Source organism: Mauremys reevesii, linkage group 4 (genome assembly GCF_016161935.1).
Source record: "Mauremys reevesii isolate NIE-2019 linkage group 4, ASM1616193v1, whole genome shotgun sequence".
Taxonomy (NCBI): domain Eukaryota; kingdom Metazoa; phylum Chordata; order Testudines; family Geoemydidae; genus Mauremys; species Mauremys reevesii.
The window spans coordinates 112,343,091-112,368,966 of NC_052626.1; the positions used below are offsets into that span (position 1 = coordinate 112,343,091).

The following is a 25,876-nucleotide window of genomic DNA, read 5'->3' on the forward strand; positions in this document are numbered from 1 at the left end:
CACAGTTGTTTGCTCCCCCAGGTATTAACACATACTCTGGGTTAATTAATAAGTAAAAAGTGATTTTTATTAAATACAGACAGTAAGATTTAAGTGGTTCCATGTAGTAACAGACAGAACAAAGTAAGTCACGAAGCAAAATAAAATAAAATGTGCAAATCTATGTCTGATCAAACTGAATACAGAAAATTTCACCCTCAGAGATGCTTCAGTAAGTTTTTTCCTCAGACTGGACACCTTCCAGGCCTGGGCACAATTCTTTCCCCTGGTACAGCTCTTGTTCCAGCTCAGGTGGTAGCTAGGGGATTCTTCGTGATGGCTCCTACCCTCCCTTTGTTCTGTTCCACCCATTTATATATCTTTTGCATAAGCTATATAGTGAGTTGCACTTGGGGGGATGCCGGGGTGGGAGGGATGCTGTATGAATCTGTACACCTCTCTGTGTCAGGTGTGACTGATGGCCCCAAGGTGGGCTCACATCATGGGAATCCTTTGTCCCTCTGGGTTTCCACCCCCCTCACTGGAAAAGCACCAGGTTAAAGATGGATTCCAGTTCATGTGACATGATCACATGTCACTGTAAGACTCCCAAGCATTCATGCCTCCCAGCCTGACTCACAGGAAGGCTTGTCTGAAACCAGAGCCATCCAGTCAATTGTCCTGGTTGATGGGAGCCATTAAGATTCCAAACCACCATTAATGGCCCCCACTTTGCATAATTACAATAGGCCCTCAGAGTTATATTTCATATTTCTAGTTTCGGATACAAGAATGATACCTTTATACAAATGGGATGACCACCAACAATAAGCTTTGTAATGATACCTTACAAGAGACCTTTTGCATGAAGCATATTCCAGTTACATTATAGTCACTCATCAAATTTTTATAAAATCATATAGACTGCAACGTCACAGTGACCTTGGACGAGTCATTTCTTGAGGTCTCTCTTTCCCCATCTGTGAAATGGAAACAACCATACCTACCACACAGGGGTGTTGTGTGCCTGGGGGGCCCAATCCTGCCCCCGTGCTTATGCTGAGGAGAACCTTGCTCTGCGAGCTGCCCTACTGGCTAATGTCAGGAAGGTATTTGAAAGCCCTCCGATGATAAGGGATATAGCTATGCCAGGTGCTACTTTAATGGAGAGGGATGTGCTGGCATAAGCGATATGGAGTGACCTCTGGGAGCTGCACAGACACGATTCCCTTTCCCAGGGGCAGGACATGTTCAGCCGACTGTAAGCTCTTTGGGGCGGGGCTGTCTTTTTGTTCTGTGTTTGTACAGCACCGCACACAACGGGGCCCTGGTCCACGACTAGCGCTCCTAGGTGCTCCACTAAAACAAATCATCAGCAGTAATAATCTGCCCTGGGTTTTAGGTCTGGGCTGCAGGAGCTGATTGCACCCATAAAAAACCTGCAGACGTGACATTGAGGACCCAGCAGTATTTCAGAATGGGCCCAGAATGCACCACAGTCCTCAGCAATGCAAAGGGCCAGGTGAGTTGCCCTCGGGGGGATGCCGGGGTGGGAGGGATGCTGAACACCTCTGTGTGTCAGGCTCAGCAGTAGCGTGTGACTGATGGCCCCAAGGTGGGCTCACATCATGGGAACCTTACCAGACAGTGTGGGGCTACTAGAGGGCGTGCCTGCAGGATGATCTCCCCCCCCCTCCCCGCCATATCTGTGACCCTGCTAATGACCTGCTTGATATGTCAGGGCTGGGTTAATATGTAACAAGTGATTCTTCACAGGCAGCCTGGGCCATAGGTTAAAACCCAGGCTCCTGACTCTGCTTTCAGGACCTGTGTTCCCCCATGGCCAGCCCGGGGGGGGTGGGATCTCCCCTCTCCTTACCCCAGTGAGGTGCAAAGCTAGCTCAGGGCTTGCTGGGAAGTGTAGTCCCCAGAGCAGCCAGGGTCATAGTCTGGGATCTTGACAAAGCCTGCTGGGAAATGGGACTGGGTTTGTAACGGGCTCCTTTCAGAGCTGGTGCTAGGCATACGCAGACTAAGCAATTGCCTAGGGCCCCAAGCAGCTCAAGGGGGCCCCTTTTCACTTCTTTAGTGGGGGCTGCCCCCCAATGAGCTAGCACCACCTCTGGCTCCTTTTGCCCCAGAACAGGGAGAGACTTGAAGGAAGCTTCTGGGACTTCTCCTAGGGGAAGGGGGAAATCCCCCTTTGGGGGGGGGGGGCGGGGCGCTTCTCTTTACTTTGGTGTACCTGCGGCAGCCCTTTCCATGGCTAGCCCTGCCACAGTGACCCTTGCCGCTGCCAGTGTGGAAGGCAGGTCCCTGGTGGAGGCACAGCTGGATCATGCTCATCCCACAGTGGTGGTTCCTGTCCCGCGGAGCTGGCTCCCACTCCGGGCATCGTGACCTGGTATGTGGGGGCATGATGGAGGGGTGGCCCGGCCGAGCTCGACCGATGTTCTGTGACCCCGTGCACCAGCTCCTAATGCCCAGAGCGGGGAGCCTCTGCCTCTGCAGGGTGGGCTCACCCTTCACTCCAACCCAGGGCCTGCGCTCCACACTGGGCTGGGATTAGGGGTGGGTCCCATGGCGGAGGGTGCTGCTGGGATTTTGGAGCCCGCTCAGCAGCTTAATATAGTGCACCCAGTGAATCAGGAGGCCCCCTGCACAGTGCTGACTGGCGGCGCATTTCAGTCCAAGGTGTCTGTACACCTGGGACATACAGCAAAACAGAGATTGTAAAAGGCAGATGCTGGGACCAGCTGGTGACTGGTGGAGCTCTCGGGGCTGGAGCACAGCGTGTCGGTTTCAGCCAGAGCTTTGTCTGCCTGCCGTGGAGCTGACTCTGTGCTTAGGGTGACCAGATCACCACACTAAAATATCGGGACACATTGGGGTGCCATCAGCCCCACCTGCAGTCCACCCCTGCTCCTCCCAGGCTCCGCCCCCCCACCCTAGATCCTGCCCCCTCCCTGCTCGGCCCCCCCACCATGCCCCTCCTCATCCCCTGGCTGCTGCTGGCTTGCTGCATCCCTCCTTAGTCCCCCACCCACCTCTGGCCTCCCCGCCTGCTTGCTCACCCGCCTGCCGCTTGCATCTTCACCCCCCGCCTGCCACTCACCCCTACAGTGCTGACTTCCCCTCTGCCGGGTGGGCGCTTGCCCACTCCCCGCCTCTTCCCACCCCTGCACCGCCCTCGCCCCGCCCCCAGTCCACTCCCTTCCCCTATGTCCCCCCTCCTGCCCTGCCTCTTCTCCGCCTCCTTCCCTGAGCGCGCCGCATCCCCGCTCCTCCCCAGTCCCTCCTGGAAAGCACTAAGCGCTGCCAAACAGCTGTTAGGCAGCGGGAAGCGCTGGAAGTGGGGGAGGAGCAGAGATGCAGCACGCTGGGGGGAGGGAGGGAGGGAGAAGGAGGCAAGGAGTGGGGAGCTTGGCTGCAATTTTTCCCCATGGGGCTGTACAAGTGGACATGGTTGTGTGGTTAAGATGCCTGGAGCCGTGGCCAGGTGTCCAATAAATGGAGCTAGATAGCAAAGCATTATGGAGGAGGAGGATGAAGATTGTGAGTACACGGAGCAGCCTCCTCAGTGGTATTCTCTGGCCCGTTACACTGAGTTTTCAGGAGACATGCACTCAGCTCTATCTGTCACAGCTGCCACTGAGGGCAGTGAACACAGGCCCCTGCTGCATGACAGCGGCCAGGAAGTAAAGCTGTCGCTCACCGGCATGCTGGCGTGTCTCTGCTTTGCTTCCCCTTGGCTGCAGGGGGAGAGCACCAGGGTGTGTAGCACACAAGCAGGTATCCTTCCCACGAGCAAAAGGTTTTGATTTTCAACTTCCCAGCTTTCATCTTGCTGGTGAAGACTTTCCTGCTACACCTGTGCTGCTCCAGGTACACTGCCCATCAGCTGCCAGTGCAATCACCTTCCTAACAAAGCTGCCCCCTTGTGTCCAAGTACAGGAAGCTCAGGGATCTGAGCTGAGATGGATGCTGGAAGCAGAGCTAATTGCAGCCCTGAGTCTGACCACAGCCTTTTTGCACTGATGTCGCCTTGTGACCTTGTTACTGTCCCCCGGCACTGAGCCTCTCCTGGGAGCCATGTCTGGGTTATACAACATCCCTCTGATTCCAGGAGGGGGAAAGACAGACCCTGAAATCTGCGGGTGTTCTAAGGCTTCACAGCAAAACAGCAGCCACTTCCCTGTCAGTCACCACACCGCCCCAAGGCTGCGCTGGTCAGTCCACTGTCAGCAGTTGTCCTTTGCCGCCCTACAGAGCCAAGCCCGACCTCAGAAGCAGCGTTTTCTTCCATCCCCAGAGTCTGCCGGGTGGTGGTCAGTTTATTGCTCTCACCCAGGTCAGAGTTTCAGTAACAGGCTATGAGAGGGGCCATGACAAGCACCGAGCAGGAATAAATCCAGCCGGTAGAGGGGCCTGGAGAATAATCCTCTCTCTTTCCTTTCTTCCCCTCACTCCCTTGCCCTGTCCAAGACTCTCTCCAGGTACACAGCCCCTCACAGACTCACAGCGGCCGCAGAGGCCTACACAGATAACACGGACCTTTCGGTGGACAAGTTCCCACTCGCTGGAGAAGGGGAGGAAGCAGAAGAACCTCTGCCCCAGAAGGATCAGCACTGGGTCCCTGTGGCGCCACGCAGGGGGAGCACAGGCAGGCCACCGGCTGTACTGCAGAAGGCAAGGTAAAAACCCCAGCTGGAGCGAAACGCTCAGCAAAGCTCCTCTCCCAGGCCTGGCACAACGGGCCCGATGCCCAGGCACACGAAGGCTCCTTTACCCCATCCCTGCAGGGGTCTCACTGCTGGTGTGGAGGCCCCAGTGGAGAGGGCAGGTTGGAGGCAGGCCGGGCTGGGGAATGGAAGGCTGGGAGTGGAGACGGGCTGGCTGGAATGCGCTGTGCTCGGGCTAGTCTCTTCTTCCCAACACCCACTCAAGGCCATGGGAGGCAGAGCATATGCAGGAGCTCCCGGGGGTGGGGAGGCCACCACCTGGCCCCAGAACATGGAAAGACCAAAAAGTGCCTTCAAGCTGCCTGGCCAAGCTCTCCCCTTCCTGCCGCAAGTGGAGGGACAGAAAATCAGGGCCAAGGGGTGCAACGTCTGATCCTCTAGAGGGTTTTCTGGCTCAGCTAGGCCTTTAGCCCCTGGTCTAGTCGCTGCATTAGGAGTCGGGGGCAGGGAGAATCATGCAGCAGCAGCCGGTAGCGTAAAGGAAGTTGAAGTTGGGAAATCAGAAGAGACAGAGGCTAAGCCGAGGTTGGCCAACAGGCAGCAGGGAGTTTATTGAGTCAAGAGTGGGAGGCACCCCCAAATGGCCAGGATATAAGAGCTGAGCTGTCGCAGTGATAATATTTGTGCTGAGCATGGGTGTAACAGTAATTCATGCTTCAGGGCTCAGCTGGGTGCTGCTGCTGGGGTCAGGCAGGAATATTCTCTCCCAGCGACAGCACTGCATAACTGGCCAGGTGCATTATGGGCTTTCCACGGGCGAGATGCAGGGCGCCAAAGCAGACAGCATATTGATCTGAGCTGATGTTGCACATTTCAGAAAGGCTGGCGGTTCCCTGCAGATGAGTTTCCATACCAGTAGCTGAGGGTTTGAAACATTCCCAGCAGTAAGATGAAGCCCCTGAATTGACTGAGACTGATGGAGAGTGTTAGTAACAGATTACTGATACCCAGCCAGCTTACGTGGGGCATCGTGAATGGGTCCTGTTTCTCCTCACAGGGACAGGAAGCACTTTCCTTCAAACAGCAACAGTCGGGGAGACCCTTCAAAGGGCGGCAAGAGGAAAATCCAGCCTGCCCCCAGAGAGACGGTTCACAAGACTGTCTCCTTCTCAGCCCAGAATTTACCTGCCATATCAGGTGTGTTGGTGCAGAGCGGCACCTTGCTACCTACCCTACAAAATAGTTTGGTACTAAGCCAGCTCAGCCAATCCAGCCCTGACTTGCACAGTGGCATTCACCCTGGGTGTCAGGCGACCCGCATTCAGGTGATTTTGAACAAAACAATTTCATGTCAGTGGATACACGCAGTGAATCAGGTAGCCAGGAAAAGGCTCCCCAACCCCCAGGGCTGACTGCAAAGTGCCTGTTCCCTGCTTTCAGCCTGTTTCCTCTGCCCAGAATGCCAGGCCCTCGCCCAGGTCTGGAATGTATAATCACCCCTTACCTACAACCCCACTGCAGGTTCCAGAAAGAAGGCACACCTCAGACTGGCAACTGTAACGTTCTCTTTACCATCAACATCAAGAAGATCCTCCCGTGGCGTGTAGCGCTGCTGACTTCCCCAGAACTCCGCCAGCTTTCAGCAGCTATGGGGCTGCCTCACACTGGCAAAGTGAATGTACTCTTCCTTAGAGCACTGAGCGTGTTCCACCGACCACTCAGCATAACCCTCCTGTGCCCTCCCACAGATCTTCAGCCCTCTGCCCCTCCCCTGCCAGCTTTGGGACTCTCCCACAGTCCCCCTGGGATGGCATGGAGGTCACTCCTGTGTATCCCTGGTTGGCTGAGCATGGCCCAGCTGGTGAGCTCTGCCTCACTGCCCTTCGCCTGGGTTATAAATGAGTCCAGACAAACCTATTACATGAAAGCACACACCCCTTTCCAAGGGTCTCAGTTATTAACAAGAGCCGAAAGCACAAGCAGGAGCTTACTCAGACACACCCGGGGGCATCTGTTGTCTCGGGCTGAGTCCAACCAGCAATCTCTGGCTCCTTCCTTCAGTAGACTCTGTGTCCCCACGCCCAGGAGCAGTCTGTTTCTGGAACCCTTCCGGGTGTCTTCTCTGGGTGGCTCCTTTTCCGGCTGTCCTTAGGCAGGAGTCTCCCCAGCTCTTCTCCTGGGAGCCAGGGGCGGCTCTAGGCACCAGCAAAAAAAGCTGGTGCCTAGGGCGGCAAAAAAAAAGGGGCGAGCGGCAGGGGCTGGGGCCCCCTCATCCTGCTGCCGCGAGCGAGCGGCGGCCCCCCCCGGCCGGGGCGGCGGCGCGCGGGCAGGCGGCGCGCTGGCAGTGGCCTGTGCAGTGGGAGGGAGGTCCAGGGGGCGGGACCTGGACGCTGCAGGCATGCGGGGGGGGGGCGGGCGCTCGCTGGCTGCTGGGCTCTGCTCCGCACCGCACGCAGCGGCGCGCCCGCGGCGCCGCGGCGTCCGCAGCGCCCGCAGCGAGGGGCAGAGCTGCCGCCGAGCTGCACGCAGTCCTCTGCAGTCATGCCCCGCTGCCCGCTGCTCGCCGCTGCCCCCGCCGCCCGCGGCGCCTCGCTGGGGCGGCCAAACAGGTAGAGCCGCCCCTGCTGGGAGCTGAGTGGACTAGCATTGCCCTGCCCTGCCCTTTCAGCAAGACCCTGATCTCTTAAAACTACAGTGATGGGATTTCCTCCCAGACACCCCTCAATCCTAGCACTGCTTCCTCTCTATCCGTATCCCCCATTAGGGCCTTCTGTAGATCTACTGGACTTCTCAGATCCTTAAGGGTTATGCCACCTGGTGGGGTGGGCTGACCATGAGGCATTATTGCCCTTAAGGGGAAGACTACCCTGTCACACACCCCCAAACAAACTCCTCAACCCAGCTCCCCATTCCGGTACACGGAAAGAATGTCAGGGTTTTACTCACCCAGCAGTGAGATGCAGACACCTCTGGGGCAACATAGGGCACTCATTTTGGACCAGACTACATTTCCAAACCTACGTATAGCCTAGGGGGAATAATGGGTGGAACTGTGAGGGGCCCCTGGCTCTTCCCACCTAGGACAGGCTGAAATGCTTGGTTGACATTTATTGCTCCTTCTTCCTGGGTGTGCACTCAGTGCATAGCATACTGCGGCCTTGGCTTTGGTGGAGGCTTTTGGCATTACCTAATCCAAACAGCAAGTTAGGAAACTTCCCCGATTCAAATGTGTTTTCATGAGCGCACGCCTCTCCCACTGAAGTCTCTGGGGTTCTCTCTTCAGTGGCAGTCAAGGAGAAACACTTTTCATCCAGCGAGGAGAAGGAGGAGGAAGAGGAGGATTTTGCTCCTTATGGAAGGCAGCCCCCAACTGCAGAGCCAAAACCCAGAGTAAGTAACTCTCTGGCAGTGCTGGACACAGAGGGAGGGGAGCTGTGTGGGAGGAGATGGGTTGTTTAAGGCGCACATTACGTCAGACAGAGCTGGAAAGGGGAGGCAGGGCCCGGCTAGCCATTTGAAATCTGCACCCTCAGCTGGCTAGTCTATTGTTCTCCCTTAACCAGTGCATCCATCAGCTCCCTGTGGCAGGGTCAGGGACTGTAGAGCAGGACAGATGCTTGGCAACAGTCCCAGGATATTCATTGCTCTCCGGTGGCAAGCATTGCCTGGGCCTGCACGTGCCCATGAGGGGCATGAAGAAAGATACAGCAACTGTTAATACATTGCAGCAAGGTGCAGAGGAAGGTGCAATAAGTCTATTATCTGTGACAGCGCCAGAGCATGACCTAGTCCCAGAATCCGCAGGCTTTGCCAGCAGCAGATAAGCAGCCAGGACAGAGCAGCCTGAAATGAAGGCATCACAGCGAGGCAAGAGGAAAGGGGTGGCAGGAGGGAAGGGGTTGCTGTTGCTGCACTCAGGAGGAAGCGCTGTAGGGAAATGAACAGACTCACAATGAGCAGCTTGTGTCCTGAGGAGCCTGGGCCGTCTGGCAGAAAATTCCTTCCCAGGGTGCTGATTTATTAACGGCTGCAGGGGGGGAGGGGCTCTTTCCCCGTCTCCTGCTTAGACTGTAAATATCAATTTGGCAGCAAAGAGCAAATCCCATTAATTCTGAAAGATTCTTAAAGGCATCAGCAGTTCCTGTCCCGCTACAAGACTGACGGGACCTGTCTGTGATTACTAGCATCCTAAACTGGGACTCTGCTGAGATTCATATGAAAAGAATGAGATAGGCCCCTTAGATCCGTCCGTTGCCCTGGGGGCCAGTGCATGATTCTAATCGGGGAAATAATACACAGAGAAATCCACAGCTAATCTCATTTCCATTAGATCCAAATGAATCCCCCTCAGATGCATCCCATCCCACTCGACATTTCTTACTAGATTGATAAGACAAGGCCCTGGATTTTTTTTTTTTTTGGCAGTTATAAAGCTGGAGGGTGTATTACACTAGCTAAAACCAGTGTCAGCTTCTGACCCCACAGCTCTGCCAGGACAGCTCAGCCCTGATGTGCAAGAGCCTGTTCACTGTGCCAGCCCTGGAATCAGAGACTGATAATTGTACAGTGGTTCTCTGCCACTTTGATGTGGCATCCGCTAGCAAGAGAGATGAGACCACCAATCTTCTTCCTTTGTATGTCAGGCTGTGATTACAAGTTTCCTCTCTTTAACTAGCCTTCCTGCTGTTACATTCTCGCTGGCGTTATGCTGCTCTGCAGGTCTCATTACACACTAAACCCCATTGTAACATATGCTTGCATGTAGTATTCAGGAGGCCAGGCCCCTGGAGAAGGATGTATTGAAGGCTGAGTGTGGAGTTCAGACCAGTAATAGAAAACTGTCCACTAAGCCCCAATAACTATTATTTGGATCTGCTGTCATCTGAGCTCCCCTTACCCCATTCTAGAATTTAGCATTTTCCCAGGGAGTGAAAAGTGAACTATGCCACATATGGAAGGAGGCAGTGTGGGCCCCTGGGAGTCAGCAGCTCTGCCACTGGTTTGCTGTGAGACTTTGGGTAAGTCATGTCACCTACCTCAGTTTCCCCATCTGTACAATGGGGATAACAATGCTCACCCTCCGTTGTAAAGTACTCTGATATCTGCAATTGCAAACCAATGTATGAGAGCTGGGTGTTATTTATGGGAGAGTGGGAGAATAGTTCACTTGTTTCCTGTGACACTGACTGGGAACGTAGCCATTCGTGGGTCCAGTCAGACTAAGTGTGTCACCCCTGTGAAGTACAATCCCCCTCTTCTACACTCCAGAGGGTTTTCTCTTGACCCCCACTCTCCTGTAAGGTGACTGTAGCAGCAAGCTGAGAATAGGGAAGCACAGGTAAGACAGGCAACCACATGTTTGTGTGTGTCCCCGAAGTTAAAATAATGACTGTGCCATCAGGGTGCTGGAGCGTGGATGTTTGGAGCACCTCCTGGTGTGTCCGTGTGGGATAATCTGTCCTCGTGCCATGCTGCGTCGTGAGCCTCTATCACAGCAGTATTTGTGCAGATGCATCATCGTGATGCAGCAATGTGACAGAGTAAGGCCCATGGTAAATTCATACTCCTGTCATTGTCCTCTAAGAGTAGCTTTCAAGCTGCAGACAGACCCATCACAATGGACTAGGTCCTGAATTTCAGAGTAGAGGGGGCAACCTTAAGGCTCCTGGGAATAAAAAAATCCCTCCCATTAGAGAACATTAGACATGGATGAACTCCATAGTGGTGTTCACTAGAGCTTGAAAGGCAAACACCAGCCAGGTACCCAGTGGCTCTCCCCATCTGCTATAACATGCCTATTACTTATGATAACTTCACTTTTCAGGTCTTCAAGACAGCTCTGGATACAACAATTCCTACGGTGGCGCTGATAGGACAGAAGAGTGCTCGATCTAAATACGGCTTCAAGCACATGGCTTACCTACCTACCACTACTGACATGCAGCTTAGGAGATACTGCCCTGCTAGATGATGCACTGATTAATAGGTGACACAGGAAACTTGCACGGGTTCTTAAATACATGCCATGCTGCTCCAGTGAATGTGCTGCCACTTGGCTTATTTCAGCAAGGGGAGAAGAGTCAGTAATGGGGGGGGGTGGCGGCTGTTTTGAGAGGATGTGCTACCCACAAGGCTGTTATTTATCACTTGAGAACTCCACAAACAGCAAAGTCAGGACATTGTAGGAAAGATCATTGTGGAGCGGCCTTTGGTGGCTCCAGCTCCCACCTTCCAGTCAGGTGGCCCATGGTGAAGGCTGAGAGTAAGGGCTGCTGGTGATGTGTTCCTCATCTGACGGCAGTAGACTTACTAGGGCAGGAGAGACGGTCTCTATAACTGAGATGAATGATGACAAAGGTCAGAAATGGAAGGGATTGCTACCACTGAGCCCACAAAGGCACTTCCCAAATGTCTCTTACTCTACTCCTGTACAATGGTCCCTGTTAACTTACCAGTCCTTAGACAAAAACATTACTGATCATTTCTCCCTGTCCCCCACCACAGGAATACAATGGAGAGGCCCCTTGCATGATAAAGGCACAGAACCAAGCCTGTGTTTTCCTGGAAAAAATTCCATAGCCATTTGCAGAAGTGGCTTCTAAATCTGTGCCCAGTTTGTGTGTAGATCAGGCAGACAAACCCAGTTGCCTGATTTGCAAGCCCAAACTCCATTTATGCATGAGAATGTAGGATTCTGCACATACAAAGTCACAAGCACAAATTGAGAGAGTAGCTAGGGGCCATTTGGAGCAGGTGGTCCTAAATACCACTCACTTTTACAATAGTTTTTATAAGCAGGGCCTGATTTTTACAAGTGTTGAGCATCTGCGACTCCTACTGACTTCACCCAGGAGTGTGGGTGCTCAGCACTTCTGAAAATCAGGCCCTAACATTCTTCTCTCTTCTATCCTATTGAGCCACACTGTCCATTTATTTTGTTCATGAACAGTGACACTGGCACAGAGTCAATTTTAGATGCCAGTTTAACTACACAAGCACTTTGTTGGGCAAGGACTGACTGGAAATCCCTCCAACACTCATATGATTTTGGGGAACCGCTTGCCACTCAATACTTATTGTATCTGATCGATAATTCTTTCTTATGCTCACTGAGAGAATGTGAACTTGGCTTCTGCTCACAACTATTTTGTAAGAGGAATGGGTATCAGAGCAGTGGGACCAAGTTGAAGGATTTGGGCTCTATGGTGCATCCTATTCCTTTTGTTTATATTAGCAGTGAGGTAAAGGCAACAAACTATGCAAGGGATAATTGCATAATTTAATGTATTATAAACTGTTTCCCAGAAAATATCTGTAACATATTAATTTGAAGGTAGAAAAAAATAAGATTTTCTGATGCTTGGTTTGAGAACACCTGACATTGCTCAGATCATACACCGCAGTCATTCTTACCTATATCACAATGTGCAATCATTTAGATCAGCTCATAGTGCTTTAAATCTTACCCCAACATGGAATGAATACCCTATGGAAAACAAGAACTGCTCCTTCTCTACCCACTTCAATGTTGCTGATGAATCACTTAAAATGTTTAAGTCACATGCATTTGGAAAATGTAACTGCTCTGAAAGAATAAACAGGGAATGTTTGATTCTGCATGTCTGTTTGCTTGTCACTCATTTGCTCTGAAATGTCAGGGTGACAGAGTTTTCTAGGGAGCCAGCTAGACCCAATGAAACTTATTTACAAAGGTCGCTGGGTGAAATTCAGACCTGGGATGTCTAGCCATAGAACAGCAGTCCTGGGGAAGTGCTGAGAGGTCCTTCAGAGCAGAGAGACGGCAGACTGACACACTGATGTTCCAATGAGTTGCATGTTCAGTATTCCTTCCCATAGCCATAGAGCTGAAGGGAACAATGAAATATTACAAACAGATCGAAGTGGTAAATGTCAGTGGGAGAATGGAAATTAGTGCTAAAATCAGACAGACTTCCTGCATGTTGGACTTCTGCTATCCCAGGTGAGTAGGGAACATGCACACTCATCTGCAATACAATCATTTTAAACTGGTCTTTGCAGCAATCCCCCCTCCACTCTCAGTTGTTTCACTTGTGTGTTGAACATATAGGATCCAAGGAGCATACGCAATGAGTCTGTTTAGGTGACAGCAGGCTGACACGTACATGAGTATTTGCGGGCTGAATGCAAGAGGGAAAACTGAGGGCCCTTAGATGCCAGCTGCCAAGCACAGAGTCTAGGGGACTGCAAACTTTCCCTTTCCTGGGGGGCATCACTGCAGGCTCCCTAGTAACATAGCTGGGGATTAATGCAGAGAAGCCAAGTGTGCCAAGTCTTGTCCCTTTCAGCACACAAAGACTATACAAATAGCTGCTTTTTATTTAATAAGAGGTTGCTCAGCTGTTGAAGGTGCTTTTTCAAGCAAGCATTTCTGACCAGCTGTAGCTTTAACTGAGGCCAGTCAAGCTGTTAGTTCAAACAGCTCTGCTTGTGCAGCTCCATCAACGTATTCAGCTCTCATAAGAAGTCAGAACACAGCATCAGCGCTGCTGGTGCTAAGTGTGGGGAACACAAACTCCAACTGAGCACTGTGGGCTTGTCCGACTCGACTCCAACATACACGGCTACTTGGGGTATTTTCTATGACTTTGGCGTCTTGCTCTGTGTAGCTGCTGAGACACTGGGCCTGCTTGGCAACCTCTGCAGGGCAGCCTTGGCAGTCAGAGGACGGACCACATTCCTCAGCGCAAACCTCTCTGGGGTTTTTGTGGATGAGCGGACAACTGGCTGGTGATGGTTGATCACTTTGGGGGGACTCCTGTCCACAGTGGCTCTGAAGGGAAGAAAAAAATTGCTACTGTGAGATGGCACAAGTTGTTATGGAGAACTGAGTGAGCCCCCTGGATTCACCCGAGAACTGCACCAAGAACTTCCAGCACTGGGCACAGCAGGAAGATTGGCACAACAGGACTCTCTGAGGAGTCCACACTGCTACTTCAGTCAGTTTTGAGAACACTAGACTGCTCGCCAATTTCTGCAGATGTGCAGAGTCTCCATATGGATGAAGGACTGATAGAAAGGCTGATATTGGATTTCTCTCCTGAGAAGACAAATCAGGACACAATATGAAAATGTAATTCACTGGGTCTTTGTTTTTTTGGGTTATTTTTAACTGTTTCACTGCTGCCCCCCTCATATCTGCTGTGTCATCATTGTCCACCAGCATTTCATAGGTAGGAATCCTACCTTGCCACACAGCAGATGTCTTTTACCTGGGTATAGCTGGAACATGGAGTAGCATGCAGGCAACTGAAGAGGTAGATTGTAGAGTGAAGCTTTTCTCTGATTTAGAAAGTAGTTCACCCTCATTTGGAGTGACCCGAACAAATAGTACAAGGGACAGCTCCTGTGTTGATACTATACCACAACTGTTATGTTACCTGGAAATCAAAATTTCCACATTCTGAGCAACAAGATGCTGATATTGCAATAGAAGGGTCCAATCACAACCAGCTTTGGTTTACATGACACCTATCTACTTTACGTCCTCTTTTATTTTTAGAAAGGCCTTTTCCCCTGAACTTTCTTTTAAAGCAAATTACTGTAAATTTCAAGGAAAAAATGTGTCTCTGATGTGACTCATCTTGAAACTGAATGTTAGAAGTAACCAAGGTATGAGTAATGTAAGATCGTACTAGTTTAGTTTTGGAAGGACTAAATGATGCATAAGTCACCAAGATACCAAGCAGTGCTTTCTACAGGGTATATGGTAGATACCATCTAGCTAAGAGTTTGTACTCTGTGGTGTAATATACATCAGAGTCAACAGGGCTGCACCTTTTCTCCCCCAGTGAAGTCCCTTCTATGCTTACCAGAATGCCATAGAAAAGTCGCCTAACTAACAAGCATACCTGACACTTGTTGATCCAACAGCTGCTGGTCCTGAAATAGGCCTCCTGGTTTGCCTGCCAACACTCTCGCTGGTCCAATACCTCCCTTCAGCTCTCAGTGGTGATGCCTCACATGCAGCAGGTGTGCTGTGCAGACTCAGAATAGCAATCTCTTCACCCACAAGCTGGGCTGCGATTTCTGTGCTAACTCTTGATTGGGGATATTCCTTCAGTTGAGCTGCTTCTTTCTGGTTGGGCACTTTCAGACGTCTGATCCTGATGTCTCTCACTTTCGAGGGTCTAGCTGCAACACCCTGCATGGATGCAGGTGAGGGGCACTTTGGAGGAGAAGGTACCAGAGAACGATTCAGACTAGCGGGCAACACACTTTCTTGGGCATGTGATGAATCTGAAACATAACAAGGAAGCATGCTGATTTCCTGGCATGGCTAGTTCACCTAACTCTTAATGGGCCAATCCCATGATTACTGGCGTCACTGGAAAGACTGCTTTTCACTTCAACTGGCAGTGGATCAAGTGATGAGTCCCCTCAACTCCTGTTACTTCCAATAAGATTGGAAGCCTCTGAGCACTTCAGAGGAGTGCATCCCAACTCACTGATGTTTAAGGCACAAGAAAATTGAAGATCAAGGGATACTGAGTTTTACCAAACTCAGAAGTGCAAACACGGCTCTCACGTTAGCATTAGAATAAGGGAAAGCACCTAAATGTTAAGAATGTTTTTGTATATTCTTTTTACTGTTTATAGTTCAGCTCATATGATCCCCAGCTGTAACACACATGGAAGGAGAAGAATCCTGATGATGATCTATGACTAAGCTCCTTCGTTTTCAGTTTAAACCAATTTTTACTGAAAAATTCCCAGGTTTTACAAAAAGTATTATTCTGTTTTTTTCTGATTTCCACCCTACTTTTGTATCATTAAAATATATAAAAATAACTTGTTTTATTAGGAAAATACAATACATTGCATGAGATATATGTATTACGAGAATTCATTTGTCTGTGTGTATATGCAAAGCTGCCTGTTGAAATAAGGCTATGTATTAGTCTAGTCTACAAACAAACAGGCACGTAGATAAGCTCTGAGGTGCGTGCACATCTGAACGTACTGATGAATCTCACGCCCACCACATACACATTTCAAGCTGTTAGCAGATAACGGTTTAAAGATCTGACACACTAAAATGGGAAGAAACCGAAAATCTGTATCAAAATATGTTTCAGAAACAAGGAAGTATTCAAAAGTGTTCAAAAAACAAAAACAGGAGAAAAGGATGAAGTTGAGTGTATGTGCTGAAAATCGTGTGGCCCAATTAGTGAATGAAAATATTTATAGGCTAATAGTTCTAAGTCCACAACAGTAAACTGTTTATTCAAATCAAAAGTTTTATTTGGGGATTAGAGATTATATTGTTTTCTTAAACTCACAGGTGGCATTGTGTTTTGAGTTCTCTTTTAGTTCTGCAGCAAACCACACTGATGAACGAAATTCAAAGCATTAATTTACTGAATACTTTTTTCCATCTTTCCATCCACCAAAATGAACCCAAATATTTACCCAGAAAAATTATTAATAGTTTTTTGCACTGATTTTCACCTATTTTTGTTGTTGTGGTAATAAACACTAATAAATTCCTGGGAAAAATTAAATAAAATAAAAACTGAAAACAAAGAGCCCTATGCATGACACGGAAATGTTTTATATGTTTATCCTTAGAAAGCTTCTATATATAGTAGAGATCCATTTGCTGCTGGCCATAAAAAGATTAAACTGTACCTAATTGACTGATGTACAGAATTTAGGCTTAGGACACAATCAAAAGAATGCCTTTGAGTAACTGTGTCACTAAACCTCTGGGAGAGAAATACAGCCTTATATGTCCTAATGGAATGCAATTTATTATACTGCTTGGGTGACAAGAAAACACATGCCCAGGTATTGCATCTCCAGTATTCCTTCTCATGTAGCTGAGAGGAACAATGAATGATTACATTCTTTCTTCGGCTATCCTTCGATGCGAGGAGGATGTCTGCCAAGGGGGTTCAGTGGTGGGTTTTAAAGTGGCCGAGGAGCCCAATTCATGCCCTCCAGATTTTCCCACAGAAGTCACAGGTGTAATCTTGGAGGAGAAACAGACAAAAGTAATACATGTCAACCCTTCCCTAAACAGTGAGAAGGCCAAGTGAGACCAGTACCTGAGGAGGACTGGGAAAGACGGGACTGGCAGGAGGAATCTGGTGAAATCCTTTCAATTAGGTCCTCATCATAAGTCTCTCTTAGCTCATCCTCACAGCTGTCACTCAGGCTGCATTCTTCATCCTCCTCCTCATCACTGTGTATCTTCAGCACCTGGGGGGCCTTCTCCATCTGAATGATTTGCAGACACCTGACAAATGTTAAGCTCTAAAGCTTTAGCTGACCCTCATTGTGCTATCTTAGAGGAGTGTACACATGAACTGTTCTGAGTACTGTACATGCATGTGGGGTTGCTGTTGTTCAGAGACAAATATAGGTAACGTGGATTTACATTCACTTGGATTGGCTTACCTCTCACATGCAAAAATGGGCTATGAATTAGGTACCTAACCTGCCTGTGTTTTATTGTTTCAGATTCAGCCAACCTTTAATTAGCCAAGTGAAACATGACAGATTTCAAGGAAGTCAAAATAAAGACATTTTTATCTCTAGGATAATAGTCACCTCTCAGATCCCTGGAGGAAGTGCAGCTCAATATTATTTTCTCCAATTGTGCATGGAATACCGGGGCAGAGAACTGCCACGCAGACCAGAGAAGAATTTTGCCTATAAAGTGGCCTGATCCGAAGCACACTGAAGTCAGTGAGAAAACTCCCATTTAGTTAGTTGAATGCCAACTGCTTTTGCAAATCCTGCCCTTACTGTCTAATGGAGAACACTGCTAGGACCAGTTGCAGGGCAACAATTTCCTACTGATCCCACACACACTTCACAACTTGCCACCAGCCAGACGGAGGGCATTCCAGAGGTCTGGGATCTGCAAGTGGTGAGAGGATGGGAAGTAGCTGCTGGGCTCGGGGAGGAGCCAGAGAGCTAGGCATGAGTAGTGGCTGTGGAAGGAGGAGTCCATCTTTCCCTTTTTGCTTTATGGAGTTTTGCCAGGCTGTATTAATTTTTCTCTGCCCACCTGTCCCCTCAATAGGGATGTCCCTTTAAGGAGGTTGCCGGGAAGTGGGCCGAGGGAGGGATCACAGACCCAGAACCAGCACGGACATCTTGGCCTCCCCTAGGATCAACATGGACAATGCCCCAGAGATTTCCACCTCCTTCGTCCCTCCCATGAGGTTTCCAGCAGAAGGGGCGACTAAGCATGGAGTTTGCAAATAGATTCCACTGTGTTGTCTCTGCAGGCCTAGATATAAATTTACAAAATGAAAGGCAATTCCCCAAAACTGCCACCAGGTGGCTGAAGAGTTCGCCTTATTATGGAGGCGGAACACTGAGTCCCTGCTTTATTGTAAGATAATTTAGAATCATCCCAAACTCTTACTGGTTATGCTGCTCTCTCCATGCCCTCAGTTCAGTAAAGACATCTTCCCGGCTTAGATCTTCAGCTTCTTCAGAGTCATAGGTGTGCTCCATCTTGGGACCAGGCATTTGGAAAGGGTTCATTGCTACAGACTAAAAAATAAAACAAAAAAAAGTTACCACTGATAACTTGGTATTTACTTTACCGCTCACCTCTCTTTGCCAACAACTCTCCCTCTAGCGCAATTTCCAAACTCTGAGCATCAGAATGTTGATGTAACAGTTGGGTTTTCAGTTTATCCATGACCGTGTTCTTTATTTTGATATTTTTTTAAATTGTACTGAATATGATAATCCCAGCTACAACTCCTGTTAGGATACTACGTTTCTTATACATTCACTCCAGAAACCCAGCACTGTGATGATTGGCAGAGTAATGACACATTTAATTCTGGCCCCACGGATACGTAGCTCTAGGTACACTGACCTGAACCTGTAATAGCTGCACCGACAGGCATTTCAGCAGGATGTGATGTGTAGCATATGATTATGGTGCCCTTATACAGTCTGTGCTACACCACACTATTATTAATTCTCATTGTTTTAATTAATTCCAAAAAGCTTCACTGACTGGGCAGGGCAGGGCAGAGAAAAGGGACACTTCAATTCCCGCCCCCCCCCCCAGTGATTTTTCTAATATCTGCTGTCAGGGATAACATGTAAAATTATATACACTGTAGTGATCTATATTTCATGTAAGTGACATGGCCCCAATGCAGCAAAGCACATATAAAGTTAAGCACACGTTTACATGATTTGCTGAACCAGGGCCTACAAAGGTATATCTATACTGCAATTAAATACCCATGGCTGGCCTATGCCAGCTGACTCGGGTTCATGTGGCTCAGGCTAAGGGCCTGTTTAACTGTGGTGTAGATGTTCAGGCACAGGCTGGAGGCCAGGATCTGTGACCTTTCCCCCTCCCAGAGTCTGGGCTCCAGCGTAAGCCAGAACCAAATCCTGTGGTCCTTACCTGTGCTTTGCTCAGGTCCCAGGGAAGTCGATGCAAGTTTTGTAAGTAAGGAATGCATGATGTGGCATAAAAAAAACAGGAGTACTTGTGGCACCTTAAAGACTAACAAATTTATTTAAGCATGAGCTTTCGTGAGCTACAGCTCACTTCTTCGGATGCATAGAATGGAACATACAGACAGGAGATATTTATACATATAGAGAACATGAAAAGGTGGAAGTATGCATAGCAACAGGCAGAGTCTAATCAATTGAGATGAGCTATCGTTAGCAGGAGGAAAAAACTTTTTGAAGTGATAATTAAGATGGCCCATAGAAGGTGTGAGGAGAACTTAACATAGGGAAATAGATTCAATTGGTGTAATGACCCAACCATTCCCAGTCTTTGTTTAACCCACAGTTAATAGTATCTAGTTTGCATATTAATTCAAGTTCAGCAGTTTCTCTTTGGAGTCTGTTTTTGAAGTTTTTTTGTTGCAAAATTTTTTGTCTGATGATCACATCAGCCACGCCATCAGGGGCTCATACACCTGCACATCTACCAATGTGGTATATGCCATCATGTGCCAGCAATGCCCCTCTGCCATGTACATTGGCCAAACCGGACAGTCTCTACGCAAAAGAATAAATGGACACAAATCTGACATCAGGAATCATAACATTCAAAAACCAGTGGGAGAACACTTCAACCTCTCTAACCACTCAGTGACAGACTTGAAGGTGGCAATTTTGCAACAAAAAACTTCAAAACAGACTCCAAAGAGAAACTGCTGAACTTGAATTAATATGCAAACTAGATACTATTAACTGTGGGTTAAACAAAGACTGGGAATGGTTGGGTCATTACACCAATTGAATCTATTTCCCTATGTTAAGTTCTCCTCACACCTTCTATGGGCCATCTTAATTATCACTTCAAAAAGTTTTTTCCTCCTGCTAACGATAGCTCATCTCAATTGATTAGACTCTGCCTGTTGGTATGCATACTTCCACCTTTTCATGTTCTCTGTATGTATAAATATCCCCTGTCTGTGTGTTCCATTCTATGCATCCGAAGAAGTGAGCTGTAGCTCACGAAAGCTCATGCTTAAATAAATTTGTTAGTCTTTAAGGTGCCACAAGTACTCCTGTTTTTTTTGCGGATACAGACTAACACAGCTGCTACTCTGAAACCTGTCATGATGTGGCATGTAATTTTCATGTGTTCTTTTACAGTCCATTGTTTTTAATTTCCTAAAGTGAAAGTAATGGTTCTCCCTACCGGTTGTTTCTCTCCTCTGTTTCTTATATACAATCATAGCTGATATCCGATAACTTTCTCATTAAAATCATCCTCCCTGATTGATCTAACCTCGTTATCTCTAGCCTGCTTCTTGCTGGCTTATATATACACACCTGCCCCTGGAAATTTCCACTGCTTGCATCCGAAGAAGTGGGTATTCACACACTCATGCTGCAAATGCTGCAAATGTGTTAGTCTAGGGGGTGCAGGGATCTTTGCTGTTTCTCATTAAATGACACAATTGGTTTGTTTTGGGTTGACACTTCCCTCCCAGTTCTCTCCAATCCCTCCCAGAACAGGAAGCCTGGAAGTCTCAGATTCATGACCCCCTCACCATTCTCTATTTATCCACTGATCTTCCAGCTCTCCAAGTTTCCTCTCCTGCCCTTCTCCATGCCTCACTTGGCCTTCCATATCTCCTGACTCAGCAGGATATTTGAGCACATGCTTATGCACTTTACTGAATCAGGGCCTTTAGACAGACAGACACACACACACATTGCTTTTGTATACAATTTTCTGGACTATAGACTGGAGTGGAAATCCATAAAATACATTAGGGGTCTCAGCTTATCTCAGCAGAACTCATCTGATCTGGGTGTATCAGGCAGGAATGGAAAGCATATAGGAAAGATAACGTACACCTAGCTTTTGTCTCCGTGCATGAAGGGCTTTGATAGGGTTCCCACATATAACTCGGCTGATTCCTAGCAAAAAGAAACAAAACAAAGCATTTCTCACTAGCTTTTGACACTTCGTACAGTTCTTAAATCAGTTTACAGTCCTGATGAGATTCTGTTCTTGAGGATATAACATGTTTCATTCATTGGCCGTCTGGAGCTGGTCTCCATTTCCTTTGCTAAATGCGGAGTATCCAGTGCTAGCAAGGTACTGCTTCATGGCTCTGGAAGGCTTCACTGGCTCAGCTGGTACTGCTAAGCATTTGAACTACCTGCCTCAGAGAGCTGAGAAGGAACTGGAAAGACAGCCTCAAAATACTGGGGCAAATGAACACAACCGGACACACCTAATCAGCATCCAAAGAGCTGATTAGATCGAAGCACTCTGGCCTTCTCAGTGACAACTGACCAAGAAATCCTAGGGAGCAGGGGCGGCTCCAGGACCCAGCACGCCAAGCGCGTGCTTGGGGCGGCAAGGCGCGGGCGGCGCTCTGCCGGCACCGCGAGGTGCGGCAGGCAGGCTGCCTTCGGCGGCTTGCCTGCGGAGGATCCGCTGGTCCCGCGGCTTCGGAGGACCAGCGGACCCTCTGCAGGCAAGCCGCCGAAGGCAGCCTGCCTGCTGTGCTTGGGGCGGCAAAATGCCTAGAGCCGCCCCTGCTAGGGAGCCTGCAAAACTGGATCAAAACAGGACTCTGCCAGACATTTCCCATTCAGCCATCCTTGGGCATCCTGCCAGTGGCCCTCAGAAGCTCCTTTGTCTTCCCCTTAATTATAGCGGAGTGTCAGCTCTGCTACAGCTAACGTTAAGATCACCTCACTCTCCAGCTCCTTGTCTACACTGTTGTCTGCTCTGAGAGGGGCTTGGACGGAGCTACATCCAAATCTCAGTCATCAGCAGTGAGCCTGAATTAGCCAGAAAAATTGCTGCCGAGTGACAGACGGTCCTCCACTTCCTTCTGAGGGGTGGTGCTGCCTCGGCAGTATTCCCTGGAGGGAAGAGCCAACCACCAGGTTGCTGAGTACTGTGCTAAAATTAGACCTCTGGGCTGGCCAGCAGGCCAGACATTTTAAATCAGTGCCATGATCCCTCACACTGGGAGACGCAGCCCTGGAAACTGAGGATACAGTCACTCACTCACAGCAATGATCCCTATAGGAATATAAGTACTGAGCTTGCATACCATGTACTCTGACCTTATGACCCACTTGTGAAGGGGGCATGCAACACAGCTTCTGAACTCCAGACGTTCCGTAGGGACAGTTTATCTTAAGACATTACTCCAGTGTTTTAACACAATGATATGTCCAAATAGTTCTGAATGTTTTCATATAAACTAGATCTGTGACCCCAGCCAATTTGGGTTCTAGAGATAAGGGCTAATGAGAACAGGTTTGAATAAAAACAGGAGGACAAACCCTACCTGAGGGGAGACTGCTTAACAAATAGCAGGTGGGGAGACATAGCCAGCCTTTCATTAGGGCACTTTGTAGCAATGTGCAACTTTTGAAGGGGGATTAAAGGGTAAAATGGGAGGGTGTCGCCACAGGACTTTCAGCTTCTGCCTCAGGAGAAAATGAAAAAGCACCCCAAGCTCACTGTGCAGGCTTCACGCTTGGAAACCTATGGACAATCCAATGTGCCGTCAGTACTAGACGGGGGGCACTGAGAGCACATGTACTTTTATAAAGCTGGAAGAACTTTGAGAGGGCGTCAAAAAAGGGGTGGGTGGGGGAAGAACAGACAAAGAAAATTCATCACCATGTGTCAAGTCACTGGAGTCATCTTCTAGGAATATCTCATCAGAGACAGTGGAGTCTGGAAGGGTGCTACCATAGGATAGCAAATGGACATTGCTAGATCTCCCTGCACTAGCAGGCCTCTGTGCAGTCCAGGGTCTGGAAGCTGACATGAAGTGAGCTGTAGTAGGTCTCAGACCAGAGCCAGGTCTTCTTGTTGTTGCCTCTGGATGAGCATCTGAGAGATTTCAGTAAGATATAACTAAGTATGCAACATTTAAAATACCCTATCATTGCACAGTCATGATAAAGCAATGGCAACATGCTTGGTGCTAGAGAGAACAGGAGAAAACGCAGTTCCTGCTTCAAGAAACTTAAATGGAAACACTACACCCAGCACAGCCACACAGTGTCTGCCACTTCCTCATGTTGGGACACTTATCTGGCCACCTTCCAGCATGAACACCTGCACTTTTCACACAGTTTCTAAACCATTTAAATATTAAGCAATAGGCTGGCAAAGGAAAAAAAGTCCAGCAGTATTGGGTGCTCAACACTTTTAATAATCAGCCCATTTATTTAGGCGCTTAATTTTAGGCACCTATCTATTAAAAATATCTTGGCCTTTGTTATTAATGCAAAACCACAAAACATCTAGCATGTGCAAAGCAGCTAACTTAACATTACTAAAGAAGAAAAAATGTTTGGAATTTCCTAACCTGAGTGCTTAATGTCAAAGGCAAAAATACAAACATGAATAGAATATAAAGTTATATGAATGCCCTGTTCTGTGTTCCACTCTATGCTGTTTCTGCTTCCCAACTTTACTATTTTTCTGTAATTTAACCTTTTGTAGCCAACAGAGGGATCATTGAAATATCATATTTTTACAGATTTTTTCCTATGATACCTATTACTACAACTAATGATTTGGACCCACTGGAATTAAAATAAATGACAAGTGTGTGCACATATTCCAAAATAAACTATATTTTTAATGGCGCACCGTTGGCAAGCATACCACAACAGTGGGAGTCAGGAAGCCAACCATATTGCCCACACTAATGGGAAGCAATAGAAGCAGTGATAGGAAATACTTTGTAATATTTAACTGACCATGGTAAAGCACATGTCATGCAGTATATAAAAGCATAATGTGTGAACCAGGGTGACCCAATGAAATTAACAGGCAGCAGGTTTAAAACAAAGATAAGGAAGTACTTCTTCATACAACGCACAGTCAACCTGCAGAACTCATTGCCTGGGGATGTTGTGAAGGTCAAAACTATAACTGGGTTAAAAAAAGAATTAGATAAAGTTCATGGAGGATAGGTCCATCAATGGCTGTTGGCCAAGATGACCATGGATACCATCCTATGCTCTGGGTGTTCCTAAACCTCTGACTGCCAGAAGCTGGGACTGGATGATAGAGGATGTATCACTCCATAATTGCCTTTTTTGTTCATTCCCTCTGAAGCATCTGGCACTGGCCATTGTTGGAAGACAGGATACTGGGATAGGTGGACCATTGGTATGATGCAGTATGGTTGTTCTTATGAACCAGTTCTGCCAAATAATGTACTGTCATGTAGTTACATAAGTCGCTATTTATGAGCCATCACACTGTTTACCACAGTGGTCCCCAACCTTTTTGTGGCCAGTAGCACATTCACGTTTTCAGAAGAGTGTGGTGGGCACCAACAGTTTTTCAAGGCTTATTTTGTAATTGTACATTAAATAACATGAAAAACATGATTTAATATAACATAATATATGAATCCTGAGAGAAGGCGTGAGCACAGAGAACACCGGCGCCTGCAGCCCTGGAGTTCTCTGTCCCTGGCAGGCGCGCGGCCGTGGCTTCTCTGGCTTCAGCCGCAGCCCCGCACCAGCCAGGGACCGAGAACACCGGCGCCCACAGCCTGCAGCCCTGGAGTTCTCTGTCCCCGTCAGGCGCGGGGCCGCAGCTTGTCTCCCATGCTGGGCACTAGGCGTGCCCCGCGCCTGCTGGGAACAGAGAACACCGCGCTCGCAGCCTGAGTTCTCTGTCCCCGGCAGGCGCAGGGCCGCGACTTCTCTCCCCTGCTGGGCACTAGGCGAGCGCACATAAATGCCCCAGCGGGCGCCATGGTGCCCACGGGCACCACGTTGGGGACCACTGGTTTACCACATTCATTTCCAAGATTTCACTTGAATTGCTCAGTTCAAAACATACATACAAGAAGAATACTAAGGGCTAGAACCTCAGCTGCAGATGAGACATGCTGGGTGGTTTAAGCCACTTTTACATTTCTCTGATCCTAGGGCAAGCCTCAGGGCTGCTCTAAATTACTCCCATTGTTTCATAGCCACCTTTGGACAATCACTGGAGAGCAGAGGCATTCTAGCCATACTCCATTTCTCCTAGCCATTCACCCGACTCAATGGCATAGCAGCCAATATGGCATCCTTACAGTACCGGAGGATTCCCCAATGTAGGAGGGAAGAATCCTCCACTGGCTGGTTAAGAGCAGCACAAAGCAGCCTCAACGGGGCAGAGGTTCTGCCCATAAGTTTGAAATGCAGTTACATTCCAAAGAATGACCATGAAAACGACACGGTGAAGTTCCATATTTATTGTCCCACCGTGAATTCCGTAGCCAATCTGCTCATTTTCTAAGTGAAGAGACTGAGTTTCCTATCTCCCAGCCCTGAAAGCTCAGCTTGGGATCTCAGAGTCCAGCTGCACTCTTTCTTTCTTACACATCAGCACCAATAAATGGTGAGAAATTTGACGTACCAAACCGAGAAATGTCTTTGGCTAAACTGCCCTCCTTAATGGACTCCTTGACAATTAGCCAGTCCTTGTTCATCTTCCTGGAGGGAGGGATGGTGATTTGATTTGCTAGTATTTCATCCAAATACTTTAAGTGAGGGATGAGTTTTTTCACTTCAGCTCTGTAGTTATAATCTGGCACCTGGAAGAATTGAGAATGTGGTCATTTCAACAGATTGTTCATGAGAAACTGGACTACTACAAGCAAAATGGAGCTGTTCACTTTGTATGAATGCTGGATAGTTTGAAGAATGCTTTGAAGGGGCAAACC

At 48.4% G+C, this 25,876-nt stretch overlaps 2 protein-coding genes across 7 annotated transcripts in view; one reads left to right on the forward strand and one right to left on the reverse strand.

Annotated features, from left to right (window-relative positions):
- The window catches only part of LMNTD2 (lamin tail domain containing 2), a 64,560-nt gene extending 53,834 nt beyond the window's left edge, over nucleotides 1-10,726 (forward strand). The window contains exons 12-16 of one of the 4 annotated variants that reach the window (XM_039535338.1): nucleotides 1,382-1,501; nucleotides 4,465-4,673; nucleotides 5,719-5,858; nucleotides 7,945-8,051; nucleotides 10,486-10,726. In XM_039535338.1, coding sequence (XP_039391272.1) covers nucleotides 1,382-1,501; nucleotides 4,465-4,673; nucleotides 5,719-5,858; nucleotides 7,945-8,051; nucleotides 10,486-10,632 — 723 coding nt within the window. In that variant the 3' untranslated portion in view covers nucleotides 10,633-10,726. The remainder of the gene's footprint in view (nucleotides 1-1,381; nucleotides 1,502-4,464; nucleotides 4,674-5,718; nucleotides 5,859-7,944; nucleotides 8,052-10,485) is intronic. The other 3 variants (XM_039535337.1, XM_039535339.1, XM_039535340.1) reach the window with 3 other exon arrangements.
- Nucleotides 10,727-10,850: 124 nt separating this feature from the next.
- Nucleotides 10,851-25,876, reverse strand: part of LRRC56 (leucine rich repeat containing 56) — a 120,877-nt gene continuing 105,851 nt past the window's right edge. The window contains exons 9-16 of one of the 3 annotated variants that reach the window (XM_039535342.1): nucleotides 25,570-25,747; nucleotides 22,813-23,028; nucleotides 21,016-21,080; nucleotides 18,082-18,212; nucleotides 16,751-16,941; nucleotides 14,552-14,939; nucleotides 12,395-12,526; nucleotides 10,851-10,997 (exon numbers count right to left, since the gene is read on the reverse strand). In XM_039535342.1, the coding sequence (XP_039391276.1) occupies nucleotides 10,949-10,997; nucleotides 12,395-12,526; nucleotides 14,552-14,939; nucleotides 16,751-16,941; nucleotides 18,082-18,212; nucleotides 21,016-21,080; nucleotides 22,813-23,028; nucleotides 25,570-25,747 (1,350 nt within the window). In that variant the 3' untranslated portion in view covers nucleotides 10,851-10,948. The other 2 variants (XM_039535341.1, XM_039535343.1) reach the window with 2 other exon arrangements.